General features: G+C 38.0%; 1 protein-coding gene across 7 annotated transcripts in view; it reads right to left on the reverse strand.

Annotated features, from left to right (window-relative positions):
* The window catches only part of GABPB1 (GA binding protein transcription factor subunit beta 1), a 72,303-nt gene that overhangs the window by 27,674 nt on the left and 22,222 nt on the right, over window positions 1-22,407 (reverse strand). For 6 of the 7 annotated variants that reach the window (XM_005892165.2, XM_005892167.3, XM_070377885.1 and 3 more), the window contains exon 2: window positions 4,249-4,356. In XM_005892165.2, the coding sequence (XP_005892227.1) occupies window positions 4,249-4,356 (108 nt within the window). Of the gene's footprint in view, window positions 1-4,248; window positions 4,357-6,767; window positions 6,890-22,407 lie in introns of all 7 variants that reach the window. The other variant, XM_070377886.1, reaches the window with a different exon arrangement.

A 22,407-nucleotide genomic window follows, 5' to 3' on the forward strand; every position in this document is an offset into this window, starting at 1 on the left:
CCCAGTCACTACATTAACACAACATTCATACAGGGGAAATACATACTAATATGTGAAGAAGAGCTTTATCAGAGGTTTAATTTTTAACAGGTCAAAATTAGAATTATATTATATCCCAAGCATTTAGAAGCACAGAAAGTCCCTACAACTCTATGATTATCAAGGCATTCATTTTAAAGAACCAAGATAGTTCACTAGAACACGTGATTTGCTAACACCACTACAGTAATAATAGCAACTAAGGCTTCTGTTTCCATAGCAAGCACTATTCTAAGGCCTTTACACTTATTATCTCATTTAATCTCCTTATAACATAGGTACTATTACTATCCTCATTTGGCAGTAAAAGAAACTAAGCACAAAGAGGTTATTAATATGCCTGAAGTCACACAGCAAGAGTCATAATACAAAGCTAGGCATGTGCTCTTAATACATGGTAAAAATGGAAATCACTTACCCTTGGAATACTTATTTTAGTACTATTAAAAGCCTTGTATTTTTAAGGGATGGTCATTCCAGCAGATCAAAGAAGATTCTTAAACAGTCCTTTCTTTCTCCATATTCTATTCTGTTTCTTAAACTGGCCCTTTCTATACTCTTATATTCTAATATTTAATAAGTATCTCAGCAGCCCATTTAGCAGCCATGAGCTCTACTTAGTATGCTATAAGGTTTATTTTTTCTTCTTGAGACCTTACCTTTTTGGTTGATGATACAAAAAATACATATATATATTCATACATATATGTAGTTTAAAGGGAAAAAATAAGGTAAACACCATCACAGTCTAGAAATAAAACATTACCAAAATTTAAAATCTTTCTACATGCCACTCCCTAAAAAACCCTTCCTTAATCCCTGAAGTTGGGATAAACATTGTTTTACTTTGCTTTTTTTATTATTACTATATATCTCTAAGTAATATACTTTGGTTCTGCCTGCTGAGCTTTACTTAAATAGAATCACATTTCATGTATTTCCCTGAGACTTGCCTTCTTTTGCATAACATCCTAAGATTCACCCATGTTGATGAATTTAAGTGTGGTTCACTTATTTTCTATGCTTTGTAACTTTCTACCAAGTGAATAAGCCACAATTAATTTAACCAATCTATTCTGAACATTAAAATTTCTAGTTTTTTGTTATTATGAATAATGCTGCTACTAAAAATAGTCTTATACATGTCTCAAGTTTATTAACAAGAGTTTCCTTTGGGAATATTCTTTGAAGTTCAATAGCTATTCCTTAGGGCAGGTACATATTCAGACTTACAAGGTACTGCCAAATTGTCCTCCAAAATGTTTGTATCAATATATGAATCTCCTCACCAATAGCTGGTACTGCCAGACTTAATTTTGTTTTTGCTAATCTGGTGAATATGCAATAGTATTTCATGATTTTACTTTGCATTTGCCCAATTTTAATGTACCTGAGCATCTTTTCATGTTTATTGATCATTTAAACTTTCACTTTAGTAAAGTACCATATCAAGCTATTTGCCCTATCTCCTTTGTCATTACTGTCATGGGAATTTCTACGTATTATTGACAATTTTTCTTAAGGTTTTTGGGTGTTTTTTCAAGGTTTTTTTTTTTAATGGAAGTATAACTGATTTACAGTATTATATTAGTTTCAGGTATATAGCCTAGTGATTCAGTATTTCTATAGATTATACTTCATTAAAAGTTATTATAAAATAATGGCTACAATTCCCTGTGTTATACAATATATCTTTGTTGCATATCTATTTTATACATAGTTTGTATCTCTTAATCCTATATCCTATTTTGTCCCTCCTGGCTTCTCTCTCCCTACTAGTTTGTTTTCTATATCTGTGAGTCCAGTTTCTATTTTGCTATATATATTTATAGATTCCACAAACAAGTGGGATCATACAGTATTTGTCTTTCTCTAACTTACATTGCTACAAATGGCAGAATCTCATTCTTTTATAGCTGAGTAATATTCCACATCTTCTGTATCCATTTTTGTGTTGGTAGACACTCAGATTTCTTTTATATCTTGGCTATTACAAATAGCACTGCTATGAACATTGGGGTACATGCAGCTCTTCAAATTGAGAGTTTTCATTTTTTCCAGATAAGATACCCAGGAGTGGAACTGCTAGATCACACTAGCAGTATGATACTAGTGGAACTGCTAGATAGTTCTATTTTTAATTCTTTGTGGAACCTCCACACCATTTTCCATAGTGACTGCACCAGTTTACTTCCCCATCAACAGTGCACAAGAATTTCCTTTTCTCCACATTCTAGCCAATATTTATGTGAAGATTTTTTTGATGACAGCCATTCTAATAGGTGTGAGGCGATACCTCATTGGTGTTTCGAAGGCTTTTTTTTTTTGTCTTGATGTACTACAGGATCACAATGATGTGTCTAGATGTGTACTGATTGTTTTTATTGATCCTGCTGGAGATTTACTGGGTTACTTGAATCTGTGAGCTACCATCTTTCACCAGTCTTGGGAAATCTAAACCATTATCTTTTAAAAATAATTTCATCCCTATTCTCACTCTCCTTGTAGATTTATGATCAGATATATGTTAGACTTTCTCACACACTAGCCTTCAGGACTCCTGACATCATTCATATTTTCTATTCTTCTCTGTGCTGCACTGTGGATGATTTTTATTTACTAATTTTCTCTTCAGCTGCTCCTCATCTGTTGTTAAAATTTTATCTACAGTCCTTATAAGTCTGCTTAATGCTATCAGTTGTTCCAGTGGGTTATTATCCAAGTTGCTTTGTGTCCCTGTGTCTTCAATTATTTCTGAACATTCATTTTTCGTGGAATTTCATTTGTGGATATAAAGTCTGGGATGAAGTAGGTCCCTCCAAAAAGGATATTCATTTGCTCATGTCAGAGACCTGGGGAAACTTCTAGTCCAAAGATCACTTTAAATTCATTTTTCACTTCATGGTTTTGCAGAATATATAAGTATTTATTAGTTAAGGCCACAAATGTTTGACTCCAAATTCACATCAACAAAAATTTTCCTCTCTCCATTTGATACTTAGATCAGGCCGGTTGATTTGTCTTGCAGTATCCAACAGGGGCAAGGGCAGGCAGGAGAAGGAAGGGTATTTCTGGTTTACCCTTACCATGAAGGTACATCTCTCTGGGATTCCAGTATTATGGGGAAAGTATCTCTATAAGACTTCTCTGTGTGAGCAGTCTCAGGTCTTCCTCTAAAGTCACCTATGCCAGGGAGGTGGGAAAACCAACAAGCAAATAGACATACTGAGTCGGTAAATGTTCTAAGTGTGAAATTTCTCTGGCTCTGGCCTTCGCCTGGTTTTTCAGGTTGATAATCCCTGTCTAACTCATTGGTGGACTAACAATTTTTTTTTTTTTAATATTCAGTCAAAAAATCTTTATCTTTTAAAGACAGGTGCTGAAATCTATGGATGAAACAAAATGGTTCCTGAAATTTACTTTAAAATAATACAAAACAAAGAAAGTAAATGGGACTACAGAGAAAACAAGACTCATCTGATTTGATAATTTTTGAAGGGTATGCAGGGGTTAATGTGTTTGAAATTTTCCATAATAAAAAAATTTGTTCTGAATAAAAAATAAAAAAGAACATGGAACAAGTAAGCTAAAAACAACAAAATCAAAACTCTGGAATTTTTAGTCATTACCAGTGGGAGAATTAATCCAGATTCTTAACCCTCCATACTACCAAGAACATCCCTTTTGATTTACCTGCAGAATTGAATAGTTAAGGTTTTTATCTTCTTCACAATTGCCTTCTATAATTACTAAGAACTCCTTCCCATATCTTTCTTCCTTCTGGGTCATGTTTGTAATAGTTTCACAAGTATCAATTGAAATGCAAACATTTTTACTTTTTAGAATCAATTATAACATTAACACCAAATTTGTTTTTTCTGAATTATAAATTCTATCTATGCTATTTATAAGGCCTTTAAATTAAATCTCAAGCAGCTACCTTTTACATTCATCCTACATTACTGAAATGCATAATTTAAGGAAAAATCCATGGTTGGACAGAATATTTAGATAAGGTTGTCCAATATTTTTTTTAAAAAACTATATAAAAAAAAGCTGTAAGTCTAAAACTGCAAACAAATTTGCAAAGAAAAAAATTACTTTTCACCATTTATAAACACAATACTGACTAAACTTTTAACTGGAAAAACAAAAAGTGAGAACAAGAAGAAAGAAAAAAAAACCCACAATGTTAAAATCATTCTTTACCCAGTCTGTAGTAAAAGGAGCTCCATTAGCCATCAAAATACGAACTTCATCATCTTGACCTGCTCGTGCCGCTTCTAAAAGCTTCTTTCCCAAATCTACCAGGGACATCTAAACAAAACACAGGTGAATGTAACATCTCCATTTATATATTATGACATGACTTCTTTCCCCTTCTATCTTTATTAATAAGTCATTTCTCAATTATCTCTTTAAAAGGTTGTGATATAGTTAATCTGAAACTACAGATCACACAAAAGTAATTTTTATTTGAACTTTGGAAGCAGATTTTTCTTTCTTATTAAATTTTTACCTAGGGTAATAAAATTAGTTTGAATTCTCTGAACATAGCTAGTAAAAAAAAAAAAAAAAATAGAAGAGGTAAGAGGTAGAGAAAGCTTGTCTAGAATGTAAAACTAGCAACAAACTGTTTTCACCGGAGGAGCTGCAGCAATAAAATTAGCTCGCAAATATAAACATAAATAAAGTAAATACATTACCCTCTTTAACTGGTAAAAATTTAAAATAAATCTATCATAATTTTCTTTTGTAAATGTGCTCAGAACTTGAAAATAAGTATTTTCAATCCTTGTACAGGGATTTGCATGTATGTTCTTTCAGAAAAGGCACAATTTACATTTAATGACAATAAGGAAAAGAGAGTCTAACAGTATTATCAATAGAGTATGTGTCTCACTAAGCATCTATAAAGTAAGTATGCCCTGTAACTGAAATCCTGAATACAAGATACACAAGGTATCTGAAAAAAACTAACGTCACAGTCTAGGGAGTGGGTGGGTGTGTGTATTGTCTTGAATAGGAAATACTGAAATATCTGTTGGGGAAAGAGCATAACAGGAATATGTAGGGAAAGAAAGATTTTTAAAGTATCAGAAATGCTCGAATCCAAGGGAGAAGAAAGTTCCCAAATCCAGAAAGACTATTCAATGATGTTATATGTATCCACAGGAAAGGCAACAGGTAGAATACGAAGGTTGTATGGAAGGGAAGATAGACAACACCTTAAATTTACACAAGAAACATGACTGGCGCATGAATTTGTCTCAAAAAGTGAATACTGTTTGAGTTGAGGGGAAATAAATTATAAGAGAGGAGTGTCAGGTTGATTAGTGTATCCCAGTCTGCTATGAACAAGTATTATCTAGGAAGAGGGGAAAGGCGTATGTGTTGAGAAGGATGTCGACAGAGCTCAGAGAGGTTATTTATACCAGAAAGGAACAGAATGCATCACACATAGAGGTGTTAGGAAATCTAAAAGGGCTGGTTAAAAAATGTCCCCAAAAGAACATGTTTGTGCTTAAATTATTCTGTTTTTTAGTAGATTTCATAACACAGAAATAACAAACAGAAAGAGTAACCAGGAATAGATGTTAATACTGGGTGACTAGGTGAGATGCTTATGTCCAAAACAGGCATTTGTCACTAGACAGGAAAGAATTTCTTATAGCTGTTCAATCTGTAAGAATACAAATAATTCATAATGTAACCTACGTGAAAAATAAGAAAAACAACCATATGCTCTTGTGGATTTTATGGGGGGGGCGGTTTATATGCCTTTTTGTGACACAACATTTTCACTCTTGAGTTTCTGATATTCTTTTCTTTTTCCTCCCATTCTCTTATTCATACCTTGCTGTAGTCACCGGAACCCAAAATATTCCATTATCCCACTAAAAGTACTAAAATCAAAAGAGGTTATTGTTCTTCAATGAAGAATTTTTCCTAGGGAATATGTACCAGCTGGATGTGAATTAACATCATATTCACTAGGCAAAGAATCTACAATAATAATGTCCTACACTAAAGGCTGCTGCTGCTGCTAAGTCGCTTCAGTCGTGTCTGACTCTGTGCAACTCCATAGACGGCAGCCCACCAGGCTCCGCCGTCCCTGGGATTCTCCAGGCAAGAACACTTGAATGGGTCGCCATTTCTTTCTCCAATGCACGTAAGTGAAAAGGGAAAGTGAAGTCGCTCAGTCGTGTCCGACTCTTCGTGAACCCATGGACTGCAGCCTACCAGGCTCCTCCATCCATGGGATTTTCCAGGCAAGAGTACTGGAGTGGATAAGGTAAAAAAGAAAGACCCTGTTCTACAGAGGCAGAGCAAAATCTAAACTGGCCATACTAACAAAGATAGTAATGGATGACCAAAATTTCATATTAACCTGCTTTTACAATGAAATAAGTCTTTCCCCCAAATATGCATTTTAAAATATGTCTTCAGTTCAGTTCAGTCACTCAGTCGTGTCCGACTCTTTGCAACCCCATGAATCGTTAAGCACACCAGGCCTCCCTGTCCATCACCAACTCCTCAAGTTCACTCAAACTCATGTCCATCGAGTCGGTGATACCATCCAGCCATCTCATCCTCTGTCGTCCCCTTCTTACATAGTAATAAATCAATCTGCATTCATTCCGCACACATACTGCCTGATGGGTCCTTTGGCTATATGGAGGCATTTTAGGGATTACTTGGGAGGAAGGATGGGATGAATACTTAACCTTCATTTAAAGGGCAAGTGTCAGGGATACTAGAGGTCCAGCAATGCCGGGAACAATCCAGTATGGCAAACAACTGTCACATGTTGGCTGACTTTCAAAGGTCCCACTGAATATATCTAAAACTAGAAATAAATAATAAGTAAACACAATGTATTTTCCCACAGTATTAATGAATCCCAAATTTTCTAGAATGCAACAATTCATCTCTTTCATTCAGAACTTTAAGAGTTTTTCACCATTTTGGAAAATGATGTCACCAATGCCAATACCACTTGGGTACCTGAATCGCCAATATAATACTACACTGTAACCAGCTTTCACAGTTATTACATTCATAGTGATTCTATGTACAGGTACAAGCATTTCACTACCTTCTGCTTCATCTAGTGCAATCTGCTCCAGTACTTACATATTGAAATACACATATTATTATAAATTGCTTTTCTTCTACTTCCCTTTATATTGAAATTAGGGAGATACAATGATTTTTAAGTTGTACAGATAATATTAACTATAGCTTTCATTTCAAGCTAGGAGAGTATGCAAAATAAAATATTTATTATAAAAGCAAAACTAATGAATATAATAAGATTGAAAAATCAACAGAAGAACATACATGTGAGATCAAATAAGACCAAAGTCAAAGATGCTCTAATTTTCTTGTCAAGATAGTAAAAGTTAGGATGATAAAAATACTAAAATATAGCAATTTCACTCATACTTCTCACCAGACAGGAACCATGAACACTACAGTAGAATAATCGACCCTTAGAGGAGCTCAATTTTGTTAGGACAACAAAATTGACCAAGGGGACCATAGCTCCACATCAAGCCATCAGTTTACTTACTTCATTATCTATATATTAAATCCTCAGAGATAAAGACTTAGATTTATATAAAATCACTTAAAGACTTAGCAGAAAAGATTGCTTTTTTGCTTTAGCAAAGTGGCAAATATCTTTCCCACAAGCAAATGGAGAAGCCTAATTCAATTCAATAAATTTTAATGAAGGTTTAAAATATTTACTGAAAATATATTATGTGTATGGTACTGAATGCCACTTAGTTTAAAACTCTCTTCTTCTTGAGAAGAAAACACAACAAAACCCACTGCAGAAAACTCCCTCTTGAATTTCTTTACTATTTCTAAAACAGCTTATCATAATCTGATATAAACCATTTTTAAAATCCAATTAAAATGTATGTTAATAAAATCTATAGAAGAACTTCAAAGTGTCTATGAACTAGCTACTTTTGCTCCAAAGTACCTGCTGAGAGGGCCATCTAGTGGTAACAGAACTTACTACCAGTAATTAATTTGAAAAGTCTTTTTTGATTTGAATTTCTGTAATTCACAGTTCAGCAGTAGCCACAGGACTGGAAAAGGTCAGTTTTCATTCCAAACCCAAAGAAAGGCAATGTCAAAGAATATTCAAACTACCACACAATTGCACTCATCTTACACGCTAGCAAAGTAATGCTCAAAATTCTACAAGCTAGACTTCAACAGAAAGTGAACCAGGAACGTCCAGATGTTCAAGCTGGATTTAGAAAAGGCACAGAAACCAGAGATCAAATTGCCAACATCCATTTGATCATAGAAAAAGCAAGAGAATTTCAGAAAAACATCTATTTCTGCTTCATTGACTACACTAAAGCCTTTGACTGTGAGTATCACAACAAACTGGAATATTCTTCAAGAGACAGGAATGTCAGACCACCTTACCTGCCACCTGAGAAACCTGTATACAGGTCAAGAAATAACAGTTAGAACCAGACATGGAACAAGAGACTGGCTCCAAATTGGGAAAGGAGTACATCAAGGCTGTATATTGTCACCCTGCTTATTTAACTTATATGCAGGGTACATCATGTGAAATGCCAAGGTGGATGAAGCACAAGCTGGAATCAAGATTGCCGGGAGAAATATCAATAACCTCAGATATGCAGATGACACCACCCTTATGGCAGAAAGCAAACAGGAACTAAAGAGCCTCTTGATGAAAGTGAAAGAGCAGAGTGGAAAAGCTGGTGTAAAACTCAACATTCAAAAAACACAGATTATAGCATCCGGTCCCATCACTTCATGGCAAACAGATGGGGAAACAATGGAAACTGTGACAAACAATTTTCCTGGCCTCCAAAATCACTGCAGATGGTGACTGCAGCCATAAAATTAAAAGATGCTTGCTTCTTCAAGGAAAAGCTATGAACAACCTAGACAGTATAGTAAAAACCTGAGACATTACTTTGCCAACAAAGGTCCATCTAGTCAAAGCTATGGTTTTTCCAGCTGTCATGTATGGATGTGAGAGTTGGACCATAAAGAAAGCTGAGCACTGAAGAATTGATGCTTTTGAACTGTGATGTGGAGAAGACTCTTAAGAGCCCCTTGGACTGCAAGGAGATCAAACCAGTCCATCCTAAAGGAAATCAGTCCTGCCTATTCATTGGACTGATGAAGGACTGATGCTGAAGCTGAAACTCCAATACTTTGGCCACCTGATGTGAAGAACTGACTCATTTGAAAAGACCTGATGCTGGGAAAGATTGAAGACAGGAGAAGGGGACGACAGAAGATGAGATGGTTGGATGGTATCACTGACTCAACTGACATGAGTTTGAGTTGGCTCCAGGAGTTAGTGATGGACAGAGAAACCTGGCGTGCTTGCTATGTAGTCCATGGGGTCGCAAAGAGTTGGACACGACTGAGCGACTGAACTGAGAGTTCTTACGGAGAGTGGAGGTGCTGCTATGGCTTTCAGTGGGGCTGGCATGACCGCTGCAGCCTCAGCAAATGAAGCTCCCCAAATTCCAGACAACATTGGGAGACTGGCTTCAGGGCGTCTACTGCTTTGGAACCGACAGGAATGACTTCCAGAGGAACGTGATTCTCAATTTGGGACTCTTTGCTGCAAGAGTATGGCTGGCCAGAAATTTGAGTGACATTGACCTAATGGCACCTCAGCCTGGGTCTAGCTGTGAAGACACATAGAACCCCTGTGTGTGGTACTCGATCCTTCCAAAAACAGCCTCCAATCTGTGACCATCACAAGATTTGCCCTGATGGTGGCCGAAGTTTGATTCAGATGGCACCTTCCCTGCCCTGCCTGACTTCCTTTCTTTGCTGAGTCCGCTCATGTCACCCTTCTCTGGTCAGCATGCAGGCTTCAGCTCAAGTGTTGTCTTCTGTAAAATGCTGTACATAGATCCTAAGTTTCTGCAGGGGATGACCTTTGCTCTTATCCTGAGGAATAATCTAATGGTATTTTAACAAATAAAGCATGTACACAAAAATGATGCTGGGAAAGATTGAAGGCAGGAGGAGAAGGGGATGACAGAGGATGAGATGGTTGGATGGCATCACCGACTTGATGGACATTGAGTCTGAGCAAGCTCCAGGAGTTGATGATGGACAGGGAAGTCTGACGTGCTGCAATCCATGGGGTCACAAAGAGGCGGAAACCACTGAGTGACTGAACTGAACTGAATTCATAGTTCAAAAAGCTACTGTGAGAATTCCAGCATTTACTGGACATGAAAACTCTCTATAAAATGGAAATATTAGTTCTATGTGAACTATTAACACTCAAAAAAGAAAATGAATTAAAACACTTAGAAAATGTAAGCCTACTATAATATACTTAATAATAAACTTTGTCTCATTCAAAATTTTAGAATAAAATGTGCAATATCACCCCATGCTCAATGAGTACAATTATAAACCCAATAAAATTCTTCTAGTTTTTCATCAAGAAATTTAACACTATGTGTATATCTAAAGCTTTTAAAATTTTCACACTTTGACCTGGTAATTCCACTCATAGAAATCACAAGAAAACTATTTGAAATATCAATGTATATATAGTAGTGTTATTTAAAATTGGAAAACACTGAAATGCCTTACTACAAATAGTTAAATTAATATATACCATAAAGGAATATTGTAGTCTTTATATTTTTTTACTTTTTTGGATAATTTTGAGCATATATAAAAATAGACACAATAGTATAGTAAAATCCCACACAACCACCACAGAGCTTAAATACAGATTTTGCCCAGCACATTTCCCACCCACACTCATAAATACAAGATACTGTAATAGAGGAAAACAAATCTGACTCCATATTGGATCTGTTTCTTTTACCTTCACCTCTATATTCTATTGCTTTTGCTACAGGTTAAGAATATTGCCTACAGGGACTTCCCTGCAGTCCAGGTTAGGACTCTGCACTTCCACTGCAAGTGGCATGGGTTCGATCCCTGGTCAGGGAACTAAGGTCCCACATGCCTTACAATGTAGCAAAAAAATATATATATATACAGGATAGCCCATTCTCAATGCTCTGACCTTTAAAGTTGTAACAGTTTTCTATTCAAACAAAGACCAAAAAATACAGAATATATTAATAGCTCTTTTCCTCACCTTTGGGCATCTATATACAACATTCTACTGTAGTGTTGTAGGTCAATTATACCTTAAAAACAAACTCAAGGGAACAGATTTGTTGTAACCGGAGGTAGGGGGTGAGGAGAAGGGGTTGGATGAAAATAATCAAAAGGTACAAACTTCCAGTTATAAGAAGTTATAAGTAAGTACTGGGGTGTAATGTGCAACATGATTAATATAATTAATCAAGGTGGTAAGAAGCTTGACATTTTAACAGTATTGAGTCTTCTAATCCATGCAATTTCTCTGTTTCTGTAAATCTTTCTTGAATCCTTTCATCTTTGTCTCCCATTTATATGCAAACAAATCCTGCACACATTTTATTAAATTTATGCTTAAGTAAAAAAAAAAAAAAAAAAACACTGCTGCGTGTGTGCTTAGTCACTCAGTCGTGTCCAACTCTTGCAATCCGATAAGACTGTAGCCACCAGGCTCCTCTGTCCATGGGATTCTGCAGGCAAGAATATTGGAGTGGGTTGCCATTTCCTTCTCCAACACTGCTGTATGTTATATATAAAAGTTGTGAAGGGAATAAATCCTAAGAGTTCTCACCACAAAATTTTTTATCTATATGAGATGGTGGACATTCACTAAAATTTACTGTGATAATCACTTCATGATGTATGTAAATCAAATCATTATGCTGTACACCTTAAAATTTATATAATGCAGTATATCAATTTTATCTTAATAAAACTGAAAAATATATATATAAACATGTATATGTTTTTATATATATATATATATGGCATTCTTTTAGAAAAACTGCATGCAATGAATTTTCCATTATGAGACTAGATAGACTTTCCTTCTAAAAACTATAGGAAGATATAGCCTTAGTCCTTGTAAGACTTCACAAACTGATTTGGGGATGAAACATCCATAGATTATACTTTGGACTCTACTTCATCTTTGCAACTCACTGTCCCTTTACCTCATTCAACTACTAGTCTCTCTTAAATCACGTGTATTTATCCCAGAAAGAGACTGAGGATTGAAAATGAGTATGAGCATAGAATGGAGATAAGGCTAAAACTCTATTAGATCTGGACCAGTACACAGTTTTGAATTAACCAGGAAAGCATAACATACTTGTTTACTATAAAGTGGAACCAACCAACTGGGGGCTGTTGTAAGGCACAAGAGTGAAGTATCAAACATCCAACAATAAGAATGCATACACTTTGATCTTTTCTTTCCAAGATTTCTATTTCCTTCCTTCCCCTCCACTACCTCTACTCCTATACACTCACAGCTTCATACTTTAAACATCACAATAGCCTCTTAGCTGACCTAACTCTGGTTTCTCCATCCTGCTGCCAGGCAATCTCCCTAAAATACAATTTCATTCAATTTAAATATTTCTATACGTGAGTCTCTAGGGGGCTTCCGCCAATACAGAAGACACAAGAGACTCGGGTTCCATCCCTGGGTTGGGAAGATCCCCTGGAGTTAGCAAATGGCAACATATTCCAGGATTCTTGCCTGGAAAATGCCATGGACAAAGGAGTCTAGCAGGCTACAGTCCACGCGGTTGCAAAGAGTCCGATACAACTTAGCAACTAAACACACAAATGTATGTGAGTCTCTACCATCAAAGAACTCATCATCTAGTAGAAAAGTCATACATTTCATGACCTCTTTCTCATCAGTACAATCATTTTGAAGAACAATTCATCAGTATCTAGTCGAGCTGAAGAAGCACCTACCCACTGATTCAGGGATTCCACTGCTAGGAAGCTAGCCTATTTCCTTGTATATTCTACAGCATGTGTACAAAGAGAGCAACATGTATGAGAATGTGTATAGAAATACTTTTTGTAATAGAAAAAAGAAAAGAAACTACAAGCGATTTAAGTATCGACAGAAAACTATTTTAAAAGTTTTTATTACAAAAATTTTCAAACATAGAAAAGTATATGTATATGTGTATATATGTGTGTGTGTGTACACAAACACACCTACCCATGTGCCCATCACCCACATTCTAAATTAAAAGTTGGCCATCTTGCTTCCTCCTGCTCCCTTCTAAAAACAAATGTACTTTAAAGCTGACAAACACTACATCTGGTTGTTACACCTCTAAATTAGTTTTGGTGGTGGTTTAGTTGCTAAGTCGTGTCCAACTCTTGGTAATCCCAAGGACTGTAGCCCGCCAGACTCCTCTGTCCATGGGATTTTCCAGGCAAGAATACTGGTGTGGGTTGCCATTTTCCTTCTCCGAAATTAGTTTCATTCTAAGGAAACTGATGCATCCCCATGTTCACTGCAGCATTATTTACAACAGCTAGGACATGGAAGCAAACTAAATATCCATCAACAGAAAGCATAACGATATTGTGTATGTGTCAAGCTTTATTATATTACTTCAAGACCAACCAGAACTCTGTGGATTTGCTTTGGCTCCATGTGAATATTCAATTACCAATGAACCTTTTGACTAACACTTTTATAATCCATTAATGATCCTGGCCCAAGTCAATTATTCCATAAAAGGTTGTAACAAATTGTGATTTCCAATTCTATAATTCTTTCTATATTTACTATCTGGCATTCCTCATTAACTATAATATAGTTTCTACTAAAAAAGCAGTTCAAATGTTTACTGATTTTCAGAGTAAAGAACAGGTATAAATGCCATTTCCATTTATTCTGGGTTTTTTTGTTCGTTTCTATACATTACTCTCCTTATTCTTTTTTATTTCAATCTGTCTCAATTTTGGCCAAGGGCTTCTTTGGGTTGGCTTTTGTGTCTGTGAAAGTTTTCCCACTTCTGGCAAAACACGTTCCAGTTGTACTGTGTATGTTTCCGCCACAATCCTGGAATCAGTCATTTCTTGAGGAGCTCTGGATCCTAGGTAGAAGTATTTAAAGACCAAAACTGGAGCAAGAGCAGTACTCATTTTTACCAAAGGGACACACTTTTTCTAGGTCTTTTCCACGGGCAGAGCTAAGAAAGAAATATATATTTAGGTAGAATTAAGAAATAAATATTTTAAAACATAAATTCATACTGGCATTTATAATTCAACTTATCACTGTCAGGTTTTTTTGCTTCGTTTCTTTGAATTGTACGCTAGTATCTCTATTGCCTCCTAATATATAAACAAAAAGGGCTTCCCAGGTGGCTCAACAGTGAAGAATCTGCCTGCCAATAACAGGAATCTCAGGCTCAGTCCCTGGGTCAGGAAGATCCCCTGGAGAAGGAAATGGCAACCCACTACAATATTCTTGCCAGGATAATCCATGGGCAGAGTAACCTGGCAGGTTATAGTCCATGGAGTCACAAGTCAGACACAACTGAAGTGACTGAGCAAGCACACACAGAAGCATAAAACTTATGGATTTTACCCTACAATATATATCAAATGCTGTCAAAGTAAAAATATCAATAATTCCTAGGCATACATCCAGAGAAAACCATGATGTGAAACAATACACACATAACAGATTCCTCAGTCATAAGAAAGGAATGAAATACTGCCATATGCAGCAACATGGGCGGACCCAGAGATTATACACAGTGAAGGGAGTCAGACAGAAAAAGACAAGTATCACGTGACGGCACTTACATGTGGAATCTGGGGAAAAAAAGGTATAAATCAAATTGTTTTACAGCAGCACAGTACTCAGCTATGTGAAAATACTATTTTATTTTTAATTTAAAAAAATGAGTAACCTTTTACTCTGTAGCAATCAAGTCAAAATTTCAACCTACAGTTTAAGTTCGTGTATCAACTACTTCAACCTCATACATTCATTTCATCCAGTTTTCTAACCTCCCATTTAATAACCTCCAACAGTCATCAGAATCTAATAGTTCTTCCTAATTCCATACAAGCCCACCTTATTCCAGACCTCATATTTCCCATTTGCAATGGTCATGACCCTTTTTTCCAAATCCCAGATTTCAACCAACCAATTTCTTTAATTTAATTTTATTTTTTAATTTTACAATATTGTATTGGTTTTGCCATATATCAAAATGAATCCGCCACAGATATACATGTGTTCCCCCTCCTGAACCCTCCTCCCTCCTCCCTCCCCATGACGTCCCTCTGGGTCGTCCCGGTGCACCAGCCTCAAGCATCCAGTATCGTGCATCGAACCTGGACTGGCGACTCTTTCCATATATGACATTCTACATGTTTCAGTGCCATTCTCCCAAATCATCCCACCCTCTCCCTCTCCCACAGAGTCCAAAAGACTGTTCTATACATCAGTGTCTCTTCTGCTGTCTCGTATACAGGGTTATTGTTACCATCTTTCTAAATTCCATATATATGCATTAGTATACTGTATTGGTGTTTTTCTTTCTGGCTTACTTCACTCTGTATAATAGGCTCCAGTTTCATCCACCTCATTAGAACTGATTCAAATGTATTCTTTTTAATGGCTGAGTAATACTCCATTGTGTATATGTACCACTGCTTTCTTATCCATTCATCTGCTGATGGACATCTAGGTTGCTTCCATGTCCTGGCTATTATAAACAGTGCTGCGATGAACATTGGGGTACACGTGTCTCTTTCAATTCTGGTTTCCTCAGTGTGTATGCCAGCAGTGGGATTGCTGGGTCATAAGGCAGTTCTATTTCCAGTTTTTTAAGGAATCTCCACACTGTTCTCCATAGTGGCTGTACTAGTTTGCATTCCCACCAGCAGTGTAAGAGGGTTCCCTTTTCTCCACACCCTCTCCAGCATGTATTGCTTGTAGACTTTTGGATCGCAGCCATTCTGACTGGGGTGAAATGGTACCTCATAGTGGTTTTGATTTGCATTTCTCTGATAATGAGTGATGTTGAGCATCTTTTCATGTGTTTGTTAGCCATCTGTATGTCTTCTTTGGAGAAATGTCTGTTTAGTTCTTTGGCCCATTTTTTGATTGGATCGTTTATCTTTCTGGAATTGAGCTGCAGGAGTTGCTTGTATATTTTTGAGATTAGTTGTTTGTCAGTTGCTTCATCAGCTATTTTTTTCTCCCATTCTGAAGGCTGTCTTTTCACCTTGCTTATAATTTCCTTTGTTGTGCAGAAGCTTTTAAGTTTAATTAGGTCCCATTTGTTTATTCTTGCCTTTATTTCCAATATTCTGGGAGGTGGGTCATAGAGGATCCTGCTGTGATGTATGTCAGAGAGTGTTTTGCCTATGTTCTCCTCTAGGAGTTTTATAGTTTCTGGTCTTACGTTTAGATCTTTAATCCATTTTGAGTTTATTTTTGTGTATGGTGTTAGAAAGTGGTCTAGTTTCATTCTTTTACAAGTGGTTGACCAGTTTTCCCAGCACCACTTGTTAAAGAGATTGTCTTTAATCCATTGTATATTCAACCAACCCATTTCTAACATTCCTCTTCCGAAATAAGCTTTTTCTTAAATAAGCTAACTCCTCAACAATTCTACCTTTCCATTTTTATCAGCAATTTATGCCATAATCTGTACACTTCCTCTTCGTTCATTAAACAAATGTTTACTTAGCATACACTATCTTCCAACAGAAAGGCAAACAAAAACAGACAAGTCCCTAACCCATAGAGCTTTTGTAGTAAAGGGAGAGCCTGGCAATTAATCAATCAACCAATCAGTTAAAGTTGTAGTGATAACTGCTAAGAAGAAAATATAAGGCAGGATAAGAAAATGGAGACATTATACAGGAGACAGGGATCAAGACCATCCCCATGGAAAAGAAATGCAAAAAAGCAAAATGGCTGTCTGGGGAGGCCTTACAAATAGCTGTGAAAATAAAGAGAAGCGAAAAGCAAAGGAGAAAAGGAAAGATATAAGCATCTGAATGCAGAATTCCAAAGAATAGCAAGGAGATATAAGAAAGCCTTCCTCAGAGATCAATGCAAAGAAATAGAGGAAAACAACAAAATGGGAAGACTAGAGATCTCTTCAAGGAAATTAGAGATACCAAGGGAACATTTATGCAAAGATGGGCTCGATAAAGGACAGAAATGGTATGGACCTAACAAAAGCAGAAGATATTAAGAAGAGGTGGCAAGAATACACAGAAGAACTGTACAAAAAAGATCTTCACAACCAAGATAATCACGATGGTCTGATCACTCACCTAGAGCCAGACAACCTGGATTGAAGTCAAGTGGGCCTTAGAAAGCATCACTACGAACAAAGCTAGTGGAGGTGATGGAATTCCAGTTGAGCTATTTCAAATCCTAAAGGATGATTCTGTGAAAGTGCTGCACTCAATATGCCAGCAAATTTGGAAAACTCAGCAGTGGCCACAGGACTGGAAAAGGTCAATTTTCATTCCAATCCCAAAGAAAAGCAATGCCAAGAATGCTCAAACTACCACACAATTGCATTCATCTCACAAGCTAGTAAAGTAATGCTCAAAACTCTCCAAGCCAGGCTTCAGCAATACGTGAACCGTGAACTTCCTGATGTTCAAACCGTTTTTAGAAAAGGCAGAGGAACCAGAGATCAAATTGCCAACATCTGCTGGACCATCAAAAAAGCAAGAGAGTTCCACAAAAGTATCTATTTCTGCTTTATTGACTATGCCAAAGCCTTTGACTGTGTGGATCACAAGAAACGGTGGAAAATTCTGAAAGAGATGGGAATACCAGACCACCTGACTTGCCTCTTGAGAAACCTATATGCAGGTCAGCAAGCAACAGTTAGAACTGGACATGGAACAACAGACTGGTTCCAAATAGGAAAAGGAGTACATCAAGGCTGTATATTGTCACCCTGCTTATTTAACTTCTATGCAGAGTACATCATGAGAAACGCTGGGCTAGAAGAAGCACAAGCTGGAATCAAGATTGCCGGGAGAAATATCAATAACCTCAGATATGCAGATGACACCACACTTACGGTAGAAAGTGAAGAGGAACTAAAAAGCCTCTTGATGAAAGTAAAAGAGGAGAGTGAAAAAGTTGGCTTAAAACTCAACATTCAGAAAACTAAGATCATGGCATCTGGTCCCATCACTTCATGGGAAATAGATGGGGAAACAGTGTCAGACTTTATTTTTGGGGCTCCAAAATCACTGCAGATGGTGATTGCAGCCATGAAATTAAAAGATGCTTACTCCTTGGAAGGAAAGTTATGACCAACCTAGATGGCATATTAAAAAGCAGAGACGTTACTTTGACAACAAAGGTCCGTGTAGTCAAGGCTATGGTTTTTCCAGTAGTCGTGTATGGATGTGAGAGTTGGACTGTGAAGAAAGCTGAGTGCCGAAGAATTGATGCTTTGAACTGTGGTGTTGGAGAAGACTCTTGAGAGTCCCTTGGACTGCAAGGAGATCCAACCAGTCCATTCTAAAGGAGATTGGTCCTGGGTGCTCTTTGGAAGGAATGATGCTGAAGCTGAAACTCCAGTACTATGGCTACCTCATGCGAAGAGTTGACTCATTGGAAAAGACTCTGATGCTGGGAGGGATTGGGGGCAGGAGGAGAAGGGGACGACAGAGGATGAGATGGCTGGATGGCATCACCGACTTGATGGACGTGAGTCTGAGTGAACTCCGGAAGTTGGTGATGGACAGGGAGGCCTGGCCTGGCATGCCTGGCATGCGACTGAATTGAACTGAACTGAACTGAAGAAAATGCAGAGTACTGGATTAGGGACAGAGAATTGCCATTTAAGAAAAGTCTAAGGACAGGCCTCCTTGAGGAGGTGACATGTGAGTAGAGACACAAATGAAGGAAGAGGCAAAGCAAGGAAGGATCCCAGAGAAAAGCACCATGATGGATATAACAATCTTTAAGCTGCTCAACATCTAGGGAATTCTAGATATTGAGCAGATATGCAGATGACACCACACTTATGGTAGAAAGTGAAGAAAGTCTTGAAAGAAGAAACCTCCACCTATTATTGAAGCTAGTTAACTGCTTTCCCAGCTTTCCTTGCAATTGGGATACAGTCATATGATCTCCTCTCCAAAAGAGAAGTATTTAAGCCGGAATTTAACTTAGGTGATAGTGCCATTAAAAAAGCAGGAAGTACATAGAATCCATTATGACAAGAGCGGCAGCAGATTCCAATCACAGTAACGATAGGAGTTTCTTTCTGTGATGTATTCCTTTCCTATAAAATTCACCAGAGGTGGTTTCTGGTGCTTAAACCTAAGAATTCTGACTGTTCCTGGTGATCCAGAGAGAGGCCAAACACTGGGTTGGCCAAAAAGTTCACTCGAGTTTTTCGATAAGATGTTACACGAAAGCAAAATGAACTTTTTAGCCAACCCAATATACGAGCCCTGAGATAAAAGTAGAAGAGTAGGATATGCAATCACAAAGGTATGAATGGGCCACTTCATGTAGGGCCTTTTGGGAATTTTAAGGAGTCTGGATTGTATTCAGTTTACTAGGAAGATATTAGAATGTTTTAAACTTAAGGGTTGTGATGTGACTGAATTAGTTTTTTAAAAAACTACACATGTACGAGAGTTGGACCATAAAGAAGGCTGAGCATCAAAGAATTCGAACTGTGGTGCTGGAGAAGACTCCTAAGAGACCCTTTAGAGCAAGGAGATGAAACCAGTCAATCCTAACAGAAATCAACCCTGGATATTCATTGGAAGGATTGATGCTGAAGCTCCAATGCTTTGGCCACCTGACTGATGCAAAGACCCAACTCACTGGAAAAGACACTGATGGCTGGGAAAGACTGAGGGCAGGAGGAGAAGGGGTCAACAGAGGAGGAGATGGTTGGATGGCATCATCAACTCAATGCACATGAGTTTGAGCAAACTCCAAGAGATAGTGAAGGACAGGGAAGCCTAGTGTGTTGCAGTCCATGGGGTCACAAAGAGACATGACTGAGTGACTGAACAACAACAACTCAAGTCATGTGGGAAATACATAGAAGATGGGAAGAACTGAGACAGGAATACTAGTTACAAAAATATTTCAGGCTGATAGTGCCTTGTGCTAGGATGATACCTGTGTAATCATTTGGACATTTCTACCTTTAAGTACTATCTGCTGCTGTTGCTGCTAAGTTGCTTCAGTCGTGTCCGACTCTGTGCGACCCCAGAGATAGTAGCCCACCAAGCTCCCCCGTCCCTGGGATTCTCCAGGGAAGAATACTGGAGTGGGTTGCCATTTCCTTCTCCAATGCATGAAAGTGAAAAGTCAAAGTGAAGTCACTCAGTCGTGTCCGACTCTTAGTGACCCCATGGACTGCAGCCTACCAGGCTCCTCCGTCCATGGGATTTTCCAGGCAAGAGTACTGGAGTGGGATGCCATCTACCTAGGTTTAAATCTAGCATCTTATTGTATGCTTTCCACTGTTCTCTGTTCAGTTTCTGTTCTTTCTTGTCTTCTTTCAGATTGATTTTTTTTTTAAACATTCTATCTATTTCATCTACTGATTTGGAAGTTACATCCTCTCTTTCTTTAGTGGTTCCCTAGATATCATACCATGTATTAAATTCTGCTGCTAAGTCACTTCAGTCGTGTCCGACTCTGTGCAATCCCAGAGACGGCAGCCCACCAGGCTCCGCCATCCCTTGGATTCTCCAGGCAAGAACACTGGAGTGGGTTGCCATTTCCTTCTCCAATGCATGAAAGTGAAAAGGGAAAGTGAAGTCGCTCAGTCCTGCCCAACTCTTAGCGACCCCATGGACTGCAGCTTACCAGGCTCCTCCGTCCATGGGATTTTCCAGGCAGGGGTACTGGAGTGGGTTGCCATTGCCTTCTCCAGGTATTAAAGTCTAAAGGTAGTCAAAATCTTTAGTTCCCCCTTCCCCCAAAACCTACAGAGTTTAGAAGATCCAACCAACACATCAATCAAATGCAATGTGTGGACTCTGGATTCAGTCTGAAGAAACTAAATGTAAATTTTTAAAAGTCATTTTTTTAGGGCACTGAACAACTACTTGCATGATACCATTAATGATGGATACTTGTCACTATCAGTTCAGTTCAGTTCAGTCACTCAGTCGTGTCCAACTCTTTGCGACCCCATGAATCGCAGCACGCCAGGCCTCCCTGTCCATCACCAACTCCCGGAGTTCACTCAGACTCACATCCATTGAGTCAGTTTTCATTCCAATCCCAAAGAAAGGCAATGCCAAAGAATGCTCAAACTTGTCACTATACATTTTTCCAAATCCTAGAATGCACACCACCAAGAATGAACCTGGAGAAGGCAATGGCACCCCAATCCAGTACTCTTGCCTGGAAAATCCCATGGATGGAGAAGCCTGGTAGGCTGTAGTCCATGGGGTCACGAACAGTTGGACACAAGTGAGTGACTTCCCTTTCATTTTTCACTTTCATGCATTGGAGAAGGAAATGGCAACCCACTCCAGTGTTCTTGCCTGGAGAATCCCAGGACGGGGAGCCTGGTGGGCTGCTGTCTCTGAGGCCGTACAGAGTCTGACACGACTGAGGCAACTTAGCAACTTAGCAAAGAATGAACCACAACGTAAACTATGGACTATGATGTGTTAATGCAGGTTCGATTGTTAACAGTGTACTACTCTGGTGGGGGATACTGGCAATGGCAGAGGTTATACATGTATGGGGAAAGATGGTATATGAGAAACCTTTCTATTTGCCCCTAAATTTTGCTGTGCAGCTAAAACTGCCCTAAATTTAGAAAGACAGCCTTCAGAATGGGAGAAAATAATAGCTAATGAAGCAACTGACAAACAACTAATCTCAAAAATATACAAGCAACTCCTGCAGCTCAATTCCAGAAAGATAAACGATCCAATCAAAAAATGGGCCAAAGAACTAAACAGACATTTCTCCAAAGAAGACATACAGATGGCTAACAAACACATGAAAAGATGCTCAACATCACTCATTATCAGAGAAATGCAAATCAAAACCACTATGAGGTACCATTTCACCCCAGTCAGAATGGCTGCGATCCAAAAGTCTACAAGCAATACATGCTGGAGAGGGTGTGGAGAAAAGGGAACCCTCTTACACTGCTGGTGGGAATGCAAACTAGTACAGCCACTATGGAGAACAGTGTGGAGATTCCTTAAAAAACTGGAAATAGAACTGCCTTATGACCCAGCAATCCCACTGCTGGCATACACACTGAGGAAACCAGAATTGAAAGAGACACGTGTACCCCAATGTTCATCGCAGCACTGTTTATAATAGCCAGGACATGGAAGCAACCTAGATGTCCATCAGCAGATGAATGGATAAGAAAGCTGTGGTACATATACACAATGGAGTATTACTCAGCCATTAAAAAG

Source organism: Bos mutus, chromosome 10 (assembly GCF_027580195.1).
Source record: "Bos mutus isolate GX-2022 chromosome 10, NWIPB_WYAK_1.1, whole genome shotgun sequence".
Classification (NCBI taxonomy): Eukaryota; Metazoa; Chordata; class Mammalia; order Artiodactyla; family Bovidae; genus Bos; species Bos mutus.